This window comes from Rhea americana, unplaced genomic scaffold (genome assembly GCF_003343005.1).
Source record: "Rhea americana isolate MKP2758 unplaced genomic scaffold, rheAme1 scaffold_231, whole genome shotgun sequence".
Lineage (NCBI taxonomy): Eukaryota > Metazoa > Chordata > Aves > Rheiformes > Rheidae > Rhea > Rhea americana.
The window spans coordinates 917213-928550 of record NW_028186348.1 but is presented as its reverse complement, the minus strand read 5'-3'; the positions used below and the strand labels follow the sequence as shown (position 1 = coordinate 928550).

The following is an 11338-nucleotide window of genomic DNA, read 5'->3' as shown; positions in this document are numbered from 1 at the left end:
ACTAGTTAAAAAAAAAAAAAAAAGACAGCATTTGTTTAGACCAATAAAAGTAATGTGGACCTTGACATAGTTCTAGAAGTAAACAAACCTGTCTACACCCATGTGCTGTGCATCTCCACCCCTGGGTTTTGATGGGTCTCGTGGCATTACCTGGCCCTTTAGCCAACTGCCAGCGTCTTGGAAGGATTTTGTGGCTCCCACTCTTGAAACCCCACTAGACTAGACCTGTTTTAACCTGACTAGAGGGGAGCACAAGTCAGGAAGGCTACGCAGTAAGTCACTGTCCAACCCGACGACTGTCTCTGCAGGGCCTCGGAGCTGCCGCCTTCGCTGCCAGCCCCACCACGAAGCGGAGCAGGAGACAACTCCCTCCTGCCTCGGCTTCTCTTCTCCCCTTAAGTAAGTCGCACATTTGAGAAACTGCTAGTGTAAAAAAAAGGGCGTTTTGCTCCTTTCTCAGCGTGCAATCCCCCCCACCCCGAGCCCACGCCGCGTGCTCAGCACCGAGCCACAGCTCCTCCCCAGCAGGACCCAGGAGATGCTCCACCGTCTGCTGCGTGCAGCTGCTACGAGCCGCCGGCCCCTCTCCACCCACGGCACGGCAGTAGCTTGGGGTCCGTGCCCGCGCGTGCCCGCCGGGAGCTCCCACAGCTGGCCGCTGTGCTCCAGCATCCCTGGTCTTTCTTGCTACCAAAACCAGCGTTTTGCATCCGGGGCTGGGGCCAGAGGAGGAAGAGGCAGCACAACTGTCTGTCGAGTGAAGCATCCTACTGTGCATGCTTTTATCTCTCAGTTACCTACCACGGTACTGCACTGCAGGTAGAAATTGGACCGTTATTACTTGGGTTTAAAAAAATGGCTTTCCAACTAGCATGCAAAGAAAAATACCCCACACCCCACCCCTAACACTCATTCCCAGTCACTGAGATGTAGGAGACCTACATCCAACATTGTCATCAGCTACGAGCTCTAGTCAAGAAATCCACCTGCAACCTTTCCAAAGAAAAAGGGAGTGAGTTCTGCATTTTTGGGTCCAACAGCCACTGCCAAACTGTTTCGGTTCGACCCGCCAAATCCGCACGCACCCCTACAACATACAACGATGGAGGTGAAGGAGCATCTCTGTCTGCTTAAGAAGCACAGTGGACCCCCCCCCCCGAAGAGCCCCCGAACGCGGCGCCCGAGGAGCGCGGCCGCTCGCAGCCTCTCCGTCCGACGAGGCGGCGTTGCTCCCGGCCCCGGCCCGCGGGCGCGGGACGGGCTCCAGGCACTGCGCGTCCCACCGCAGGCAGCGGGCCGGCGGCCCCGGCGGGCCTCTCTGCAAAGGCGCCGTTCAGCCCCCGCAACAACAAAATTCGTGGCAATATCAAAATTAAACCAATGAAGTACGGAAAGGAGGGCCCTGTGCTGGGGAAGGACCTAGAAGGAAGAAAACAGCTCGAGCACTGCCAGAAATAGCAAACAACTGAAACTTTTTTCTCCTCCCTAATTTCTTTTTTCTTTTCTTTTTTTTTTCTTTTTTTTTTCTTTTTTCCTTTTTTTTTTTTTTTGCCAAGGTGAATTAAATACGTCCTTTTTGTCAGTCGGTCGGGTGGTTGGTTTTGGCAAAGTGAAGCCCTCGGCCGCAGTCTCTTTCCCGGCTGTGCTAGCGAGTTACCGCCACAAGTGCTGCGCGGCGGCAAAAGCCGCCGAAAGGAGGATGAGGAAGGCAGAAGGCAACGGCGTGCTGCTGGCCCCGCTGACGCCGTGTCCCGACTGCTTGGGAATGGCGTGCGTTTCTGGCTGCCTGGTGCTGGGGCTCTTAGCGAGTCTTTTGCCGCAGACGTCGTCAGGACAGCCGTCACCGCTCCCGGAGCCGCTCACGTCGTCACCTGCGTGGGGACAGGCGGCCGGTGAGCCGGGCCGGCCTTCGTCGCCGCAGCGCCGCGCCGGGTGGCCTGGCCTTCGGCGGGGCCGATGCGGAGCAGAAATGCGCGCAAAACGCCTCGTGCCGTCGAGGCAGCCCCCAGCCCCCCTGCTCGATGACCCCTCGGCTGCGGGCCGGCCCTGTGGGGCCTCCGCAGGCCACCAGGACCAGAGGCTTTGCCCCCCTTGCCTGCCGGTGGTTCCCTCCCCGGCCCCTGGGGCTTCTGCTAAACTCACTCGCGTCTTGGAAATCCACGTCATTCCCGATGTTGGCGTTGCCCAGCCGGTTTGTCATGATCTTCAGCTGCATGATCTGCTGGCGAATGGTCATATCTGGCTTGGTGATGTCCACCTCCACCTCTGGGTTGTTAATCTGGTTAGCCAGGCCATCTCCCATCACCTCGGGCAGGTAACTACGAAGGAAAGCAACAGGTTTCCGTGCCTCCCCCCAAAATAAGATCCCCTCTCCCAGTAGAGATGCCAGCGATAATCCATCAATTCTGAACCACAGAGAAGCCACAGGCTCTTGCGTTGCTGTGAGGGGGCTGGCTCTAAGGATGGCCACACTCTGCTGCTAGGGGCCAGGCCCTGTCCAAGCCTGGGGCTCACCCTGAGGCCACTTCATGAGACCACTGCTTCCTGCCTGGCTCTGGTCAATGCAGCTGGAACTGATGCCCTTTACCAAATCCTCCCACCCAGTGAGAGCAGACAGGGCTTGGAGAGACTTTAGTTCCCTGGGAGCTGTCAGCCAGCAACTCGAGCTGCATTTCCCTCACGTCCCACGTTAGTGTCCATCAGGTGCTGCAGCTCATCGGCATTGTTGGGAACCCTGCGACATGCCGAAGCACCGAAGGCCTCTGGGCTGGCAGAGATGGGCAGGCTCACGGTGGGGGACACAGGAAGACAACATTTCTGATCTTCCCTTACAGCCGCACTTTAACCATCAGCACCGGTGGGAACTGTTTCTGCAACAGCTGGATTTCACCTTGGGGCCTCCTCTCATGAAGGAAAAGCATTTCAAAGCAAGGATGCTTAGAAAGAAAGGCATGCAATTCCCAGTGGCAGCTCTGGCGTTTGCAGAGATAAATCCACCTCTCCTGCCAGTGGGTCTGAATGCACGCAGTATTGCAAAATTAATTAATTAGTACAAAACAGCACAGTTTTATTCCATAGCAATTGCATTTTGATGCTTAAAACCCCAACACACACAGCAAAATAACAACAGACGTTAAGCTCACAGGAAGGTCACGGGAAATTCACAGGATCTTTTCAGAAGTGGGGCATTGCCTTGGGCAGGGAGAGACCTTTCTGCTCTGTCCCAGCAGGAAGGGATGGAGGGGCTAAGGTGGTTTGGATGGAGGGGGTGAAGGTGGTTTGGCTGAGGGAAGCTGAGGAGATATGCCATTGCCTTTTACTAACCCTGCAACGATGTTGTCCCGACACTCTCTGCATACCTGCCCTTGGTCATCCCGTTCCAGCACTTGTCGTCTGCTGCCGAGCCAGCCGTGACCTTCCTGCTGCACAGCACGCCTGGCAGGGTGACCCAGTAAGACTTGAGCGCTGTCAAGTTCCCTTTGGCATCTAAAATCTGTGAAGAAAGAGGGTGCTCAGGGCCAGGAGAGCTCTGTCGGGGGACAGTACTGTGGAAGGGACAAGGATTTGGGCTTTTTTCCATTACAGGATCACACAGCCTGTTCTTATGTAGATAGCGAAGCAACACTAACTTTACCCTAAGTACCAGCCCTCAACCTAGGCACTCAAAACTGAAGGACACTTCTGGTACCATGAGGAGACTCAGAGGAAGAAGCTCTCTGGGCCATGAGGAGAATGGGGAGAAGCAGCCTTCACAGGAGGCAGTAGGGCTCTGCCAGGTGGGACAGGCAGACACCCGTGACCGAGGAGCCCCAGCAAAAGGGATGTGGGGATTGCAGGAATCACAGAGTCCATTGCCCAGGGGATCCAAATGGTCCATAAAGGACTGGTCCTAAGAGAGCTGCAAAGCCACAGGAACTTTGGTTGGCCAATGTTATGGTAGCCACTAGGCTCCACAGACCACATCTGTCCATAAGACCCAGCACTGTCCCTGGAGGGAACCTGTGTTTCCAGCAGCCCCGGGCCAAACTAGCACAGGAGTTCCTCCACGCTACGGACTCCTGCTTCCCCGCAGAGCTGCTCAGCATGGCCTCCGGCACACATGGCCTGTGATGCCAGCAGGGGAGGAGCTTTGAAGACCAACTCACCAGCATTTCCAGTGCTAGTGTAGATGATTTCGCTTCTAACGTGACCTTCCCTCGCCTTTTCTTATCTTCACTACTGGAGCCTTTTGTGTTGATTTTGGGATTTCCACAGCCTTGGAAAACCTGAAACACAAACCAAACTCTATCTTGTGGTTTGACACACTTTTCTTAATTAATTATCACTCCATGGTTATGTTTTTTTTTCCCTGAAATATTTTTATATTTCCTGCTTCTCTGGGGGATCTCTGAGACTTGGGCTTAATTTTTGGTCAGATTACTTGTGTGCCATGACTTATTTTCAGCAGATGGGAACTACTTTTGGCTACTGTTTTCAGGCCAAATATTCAGCACAAACACAAAATTAGCACGTGCTTTTGGATGACTCATTAATGTTGATACTCAATTATTTCTGTCAAGTTTATCTGTTCCTATCATGATTCAAAACAAATTCTGGGAAGTATTAGAAGAACGAGATAGGAGTTGGCCACATTCATTATGCCAGAGGGGTGGGCCTACTCTGATGACTTTTGCAATAGGCATGCACCAAGACAGTATAGCAGAATAGACATGTCAGGATCTGAACTACTCCTTAACTTTGGGTATCTCCTCTTATCCCAACTACCTGCCCAGATTCTCTTTAGCCAAAGGAGAGAAGAAGCACTTCAAAGGCAAAGCTCCTCTTGTCTCTCCTTTAGGATGAAATGAAGGGATCCCTGGAAGTGTCTGTTTCTCTCTGTCTTTCCATGACTAATCCAGAGAGTGACACCTCCCCTGCAGATACCTGCTGTTCAGGCAGCTGTGTCTCACTCTGGCTAAGGTAAATGGTGTGCTCAGAGCAGCAATTTAAAGCAAATGCCAAAGGTCATGAGGGCTTTCAACAATGTCTGTTTGATTCAGGAAACAGAAGCCCTTTCATTGAAGAAGAATGTCATCTGATTTGAAAAGGTAGCTCCAAGTTTGTTCCAATTATTACCTGTGTGCTGTCAGACACTATTGATAAATCCGACTTTGCACAGAATCTCCTTAATGCAGAGAAATCAAGAACTCGGATGCTAGCTAGTATCGATAACACAGCTTGTACCGGCTGCTCTGGGGCTTTTGCTAGTGGAACCTGAAAATCATCAGTGAAGTCCTCATCGTGGCAAGAGTGCTCTAGGTAATAAGGATCATCATCGGCGTGTCTGAGGGACATTCAGCTCAGAAACCCCCTCCAGATGTGCACTGTCCTGCTAAGCAGCTGGCTCCAACAGACCAGGGCACTTGGACTGATTAGTTCATCTGTCCCCTTTGCTCAGTGCAAAAAAACCACCTTTGAAAACTGAAGGACTGAAGGACTCTTCTGCATCCTTTTCCCCAAATCTACCTCTAGGCTGAGCAGTGCCTGGGGTCTGATCCCTGAGCTCTCTTCCAGCACGGCACGTGCTGGGGCAGTGGGGAAAAGTGGCAGGGAAATGAGGCACCTCATGTGCACCCTACCCAGGGACAGCTTTAAGTTGGCAATTTTATAAGACCTCAGCTGCAGCCTGAGCCTGCCGCCCTTGCTGTTAGAGATAAAACTGCCGGGACTGGCCTGAGTCGGTCCTGAGCTCATCTGGCAACAATATCCTTATCATGTTTACCCTGCAGCGCTCAAAACCAGAGCCACAGGGAGTTTGCCGAGCACTGCAGGGGGAGGGAACCTCTCAGAAAGCATTTTGTTGGTACTACAACAAATCTAGACATTAGCAGATTTCTCAACAGCAGAGCTGTGAAGATCTGCAAGACCCTGACAGGTGGATCTGTGGAGGGGAACAACCCCAAGCAAACTGCTTTTCAAATGGAATTTCAGTATCTTTATGAAACACATCCCAAGCCTGCATCCATACGGAGGAAGAGGATGGCATTTGGCACAGTTAAGGTTGAGGAGGGGATGCAAATCTTTGGGCAGATCCTTTAAAGCAGATTAGCTATAATGAGTTCCTAAGCCTTGCTCTGCAGGCTGCACTAAGCCTGGTTCTCCTTAGTTGTCCATGCTTACAGCTGCAGCTAGCTGCCAGCTCCCAGACTCCGCTGCCAGGGCCGTCATGTTTACCTGGTTGCAAGATCATACTGAGAACATCATATTATCAAATATGCTTGGTTGCGCCAATCAACCACTGATGAGATTAGACTATTTACACCCTTTTGCTTTTACTGCATTTATTATAGGCCCCTCAGGAATACCCTTCTGTGCAGATGATGCCTTATTTTTCCACTCCAGGGGCTTACTTTTATGTGGACAACTTCAGTCCTGGCTAACAATGGGAGAAGAATTACTGCCTTTCATGTTAGAAGAGAAATCTAAACAAGTACTTGGATGCAGGTGCCTCTCTGTGCCGTGATGAATGCCAGTGAAGCCACGCTTGGCTAAGCAATACTTCTGGTCCTTCCCCTCTCTGAGATTCAGTCAGTACCTGCCCCATACCCTCATCTCAGTTTTACCTGCATCTCAGTTCCAGCTCTGGGATAACTGTGAGGATCTGGAGAACACTTGAGCAAAAAAGCAGAAGGCCTAGCGGGCTGTGTTTTTGCCAAAGCTTTTCTCATTTGCATCTATAGAGGAGACTGTGGTTAATGGATAAACACACTAAAAACGGAGACCAACAGAAGAGAGCTTCTGCAGTAAGCTCCTTGAAAGACAGGTGAGGATCATGAGAGCCTGTTTTACAGCCTCCGGATTGACTGCCAGATTGTGGACCTGTCCCATAAATACAACCTGATAGCCTGGAGTTTCCATTGCAGAACATCCCCCCAGGCAGGCTACTGCAGCTTCTGTCCGTCTCTAGTGTAACAAGCGCTGTGCACTTTCTGTAAAGGCCTCAGCTCAGTGAAAACACTTCAGAGCTCTTTAGATGCACACACAGAGGCACCTGAGAGCAAATGGCACCAGACTTCCCACAGATATTGCAAATTCAGTACCATCTTGCATGCCTGCACCTAAAGAAAGATAACCGATGTGGTCAAGAGGAACATTTGAAAACACCTCAGAAAGCTTTTCTCTACATAGGATGGGTGGTTTCTCATCATTAGAAGTGTGGGCATTTAATCTCTCTCTTTCTTCTTTCATCTCCCATATTTCAGTTGAATGGTGAGCACAAAAAGCATTGGCCCTAGTAATCACACATGATGTATTGTCAGTGAGTCCCAGGCATACACTCTTACCTTGGCTGTGATTGAGTCTTTGTTTTCTTGCAAGTTCGAAATAGCTTCAGAAATTCTCATGTGAATAGTTCCTATTACAGTGTCTACATTGTACGGTCCAGCAATCCGATCAGCCACTACGATCAGAGAATCTAGCAAAATAATGACAGAGACACCTTTTCATCAGACTTTATACAAACCGAGTTAGAGCATATCCTCACGATGGGAACGATGAGCTCCATGTAAATGGAAAGTGCAACCTATATTCACACAAAGGGACCAAAAGCTGCTGGGGTGCTACAGAAAGGAAATTTGGTGCAGAAGTATTAAGTAGCATACAACAATATTTGGAGGTAACCCTCCCATCTCATCGCCTGTCTCAGCAAAGCACTGCAGCCACCGAGCACGGGCAGACTGGTGTCAGCAAAGCACCAAAGGAAGGTGGATGGGAGCAATAGCTTCTGTGCCAGCAGACGTGAGGAAAGAGTATTTCACATCACCACTTCTGGAAAGACAACACGTGACCGACCAAGGAAATGTCATGCAATGAAGGCAGAAGAGCAGATCAAAATGCCCGCTGCTAAACCAGTCAGAAAAGAAAAGCGAGTGACTGAAAGGTGCCTGTTGCTCTGCACTCCCCCTTATCTTAAGGACTGACTGCAGGCAGTGCTCCCGCCTGTTCTGGAAGCTCCTGCCTCGCTGGAGTGGTGCTTGGCTTGCAAGAAGTAACCAACCTCTGCCAACACCAGATGTTTTTCAGCACTCCACCTGGGCTTGAAGTGAGGACAAGCAAATTGCCCACATGGCTCATGGCACTGGGAAATGCCATGGCATATGAAGGCCGACATCCTCAGTGTCTAACAAAACTTGAAATAGGATCTTAGGGCAGAGCCACAACTGGCTTAGACATCTACAATGGGATTTTTATACAATCTGAGTTTGTAAATTGAAAATTATAGTTCTGACAGCCACTGCTGAGATGCTGCCTGTCCCTGAGGAACCCTGGACTCAGTTCCTGACCACTTCTGCCTTTAGGACTCAGTGGCTTAGAGGACTGGCCATGCATAAGTTTCATCAGGATTTAGGGACTTGGCATTCAGTTACATGTGACCTCAGACGCTCCAGTGTGGTCAGTGCCCCCAGGACACACCAAAAACCTCCTGGCAGGAGTAGGGATCTGGCAGAGTGCAGTGGTGGCCAGCTTCATCTGGAACAGAAAGTGCTTCAAGTTCCTGTGGCTTGTCCATATGGAAGAAAACAACTGTGATGGCTTCATGTTGATTTTTCCTCTCTATATAAGGGGGGGTCAAATCCCTAGGTCTAGCTTGAAGAACTGTACCATTAGCAAATGGAGTGATTCATTAGGAGTGATTAATTCCTTTATCCTAATTCCTGATACTTTGCCCATCAGCCTGGCAGGAGACTGTTACAGCAGATGGTGTGATGTTGTAGAAAAGCTTATTCAGCATGAGTCTGCACAGGCAACGTTATTCATGAATAATGAAACCACCAGGTGAATTATTCCGGGCACTTAGCTGAGTAACAGTAAAACATCTCTCGCATCCTCCACCACCCCACAGTGCATATGTGCCATCTGTGATACTGCTCTAAAGGACTGACGCTATCTGTGGGGTGCACAGCTCATTTCCTGTGAGCAGCAGTCCAGCCAGACAGGGCACAAAGAAAGCCCACCGCCATTCAAACTTGCGAGGAACTCATTCAGCTCCTTGCCTGGGCAAGCCAGCAGGACTTGGCAGAAGGACCCCCAAAGGACTTCCACGAGGCCTCGGTGAGGTTTGTGCAGAAACACGAGGTTCACAGTGGTGGTGTGTTAATAACGAAGGCCTGATTCTGAGCCCACTGCTATCAATTTAACAGTATATACAGCCTTCACAACTACGTAACTCAACCCCCTTGGGTTCTTAGAGCATCTTGCAGCCCCACAGACGTCCCCAAGGATTGCCACATTGCCTTGGGGACGTGAGACCTGAGCTGGTCACAAAGAGAGAACTTGCTTTGCAGATGTTTTAGACTGCCAGAGTCACTGCCTGAGCAACACAGTGGCTCCATCGTACAGCTTGCAGTCTCAGACAGAAAGGGAAGCCCCCTGCCACATCTGCACCCTATGGAAACAGGACATACGTTTTTGCTCTACCCTAGCTGGACAGAAGCAGAAGGCTGCTGGGAGCAGAAATTTACCATCATTGATGACATTAAGGAATATTATTACTGTGGAATAAGAGGAAGGGGAGATGACTCATAAAGCCCCCAAGCTCAAGTGTCCTGGTAGTCTAGCTGGACTCCAAGCTACTGCCTTCTGAGAAGCCCAAAGGCCACACAGGGGGCTGTGAGGCAAGAGAAAAGGCCAATCTCAAAGCTCATTTGATTTGCTGACTCCCTCCCATGAGCCCAGACAAACATCAAGGCTCCCTCAGGCCTCACTTCAGGTCTAGAAGTATAACCTCAGAGAGAAACAGCAGCTTTCCGGGTGACGTTCTGTGGGCACAAGGAGGAGTGAGACCTCTACCAGCCAGAAGAACAGAGTTAGATGCAAATAGTTTCCCCAGTTGGAAAGGATGTGTGCTGCTTCACAAAGGTACCATTTTCTAAAAGTAGACCCAAGTTGCCCTTAATCTGCATGCATTGGTTCCACCAGTCTCTCTCAGAAGTAGAGACAGCAAGGGCCTCCTGTGACCCCACAGAGCCCTGTGCTTCCAGTGCCACATGTTACACGATTTTTTTTCCTGTTCCAGACTTTTGTCCAGCTGAAGACCTCAGTTCACATTTAAATCAGAAGCCACTTGCCACAGGCTCTGGAAAAGCAACCAAGTGTTACATGAGGTCTTCTTAAAAGAGATGTCTTGGTTGGATCAGGCAGTGCAGAATTTCCTGCGGAAATGACTGGTTGAAGTTCTCTGGCCTGTGTTGCAGAGTGATAGTTATGACTTTAAAATCAAAAAATGGACATATCTGCACTTACATAACCCGCTCTAAGAGACCCATCATCTTAGCTGAGGGACAGAACAAAAACAAAATGAGCTCTTTTCTCACTTAAAATACAAATCTCATTTTCATACTCCTTACATGGCCTGTAACCTCTACCTCCTCACTGTATTTGTTTAACAGGCTTCTTTCCATTTAAAAGTACACAACTCTGATCCCTTTGCTCTCCACCCAGGAAGACATTGTATGGCTTCACATTTCTAGACTAGGACTAGGAGGACTACCAAGTGATTCTCAGATTAGCTCCACTATGGATAAGGAGGTAGCTCAGACAGCGTATGGATGACAGGAGCTGTCCCTAAGACTCAAAACTTGGGAGAGAAGAAAAAAAATAAGATGAATGTAAAGTGTGGATAACTCCAAATGAGAAAAGGCAAAATGAAAACTCTTTTAGCCCTCATTAGTCAGCCCAGCACACTTTGTAATGGTATTCAGGCTCAGCAAAATGTCCTGCAAGAGCTTCTAGACTACAGTCACAGGCAGAGAGACTGTAGCATAAAAGGCCCTCCTCCCTCAGCTCTTCCAGTGATCCCTTCTTTACTCTCCAAACACTACCTCGGGGGTTCAAAGGTGCCATTGGTGTTTAGTACAACCATCTTACCCATCAGGTACTTCCACTCAGTGTTCAAGTCCGCTTGGTTGGCCAGGCAGCCCTTCACAACGTTGAGGCAGTAGTTGTTGCATGGCTTCACACTGGACATGCCCCGGCAGTGGGGACAGTACATCAGCTTCATTATGGCGCGAGTGCACTCATGGCTGAGTGATACCTAGGGCAGACAGACGCAGAGTTAGCAACGCAGGCTGGTGAAGGTTCCCTGGGCAGGACTAGGGGCTGCGAGTCTGCTTTCGGCCTTTTGCGCAGCCATGGGCAAGCCGCTTCCTTTTTTGTGCCACTCCTTCCCTTCTGCCTTTCCCTGGGCAGTGTCTCCATCAGAGGCGTAAGACTCCTGGGGCAGGGACCATTTTCTCTGCCTGTGTTTGAATTGAGGGTATTGGGAATAACTCAGATATGAGCAGAGACCTTGAAACACACC

At 50.2% G+C, this 11338-nt stretch overlaps 1 protein-coding gene across 1 annotated transcript in view; it reads right to left on the bottom strand.

Annotated features, from left to right (window-relative positions):
- Positions 1 to 1582: 1582 nt before the first annotated feature.
- The window catches only part of GPC1 (glypican 1), an 82942-nt gene continuing 73186 nt past the window's right edge, over positions 1583 to 11338 (bottom strand). Inside the window, exons 3-8 of the mRNA XM_085306087.1 lie at positions 10906 to 11071; positions 7323 to 7453; positions 4146 to 4265; positions 3360 to 3493; positions 2143 to 2318; positions 1583 to 1871 (exon numbers count right to left, since the gene is read on the bottom strand). Coding sequence (XP_085162213.1) covers positions 1654 to 1871; positions 2143 to 2318; positions 3360 to 3493; positions 4146 to 4265; positions 7323 to 7453; positions 10906 to 11071 — 945 coding nt within the window. The 3' untranslated portion in view covers positions 1583 to 1653. The remainder of the gene's footprint in view (positions 1872 to 2142; positions 2319 to 3359; positions 3494 to 4145; positions 4266 to 7322; positions 7454 to 10905; positions 11072 to 11338) is intronic.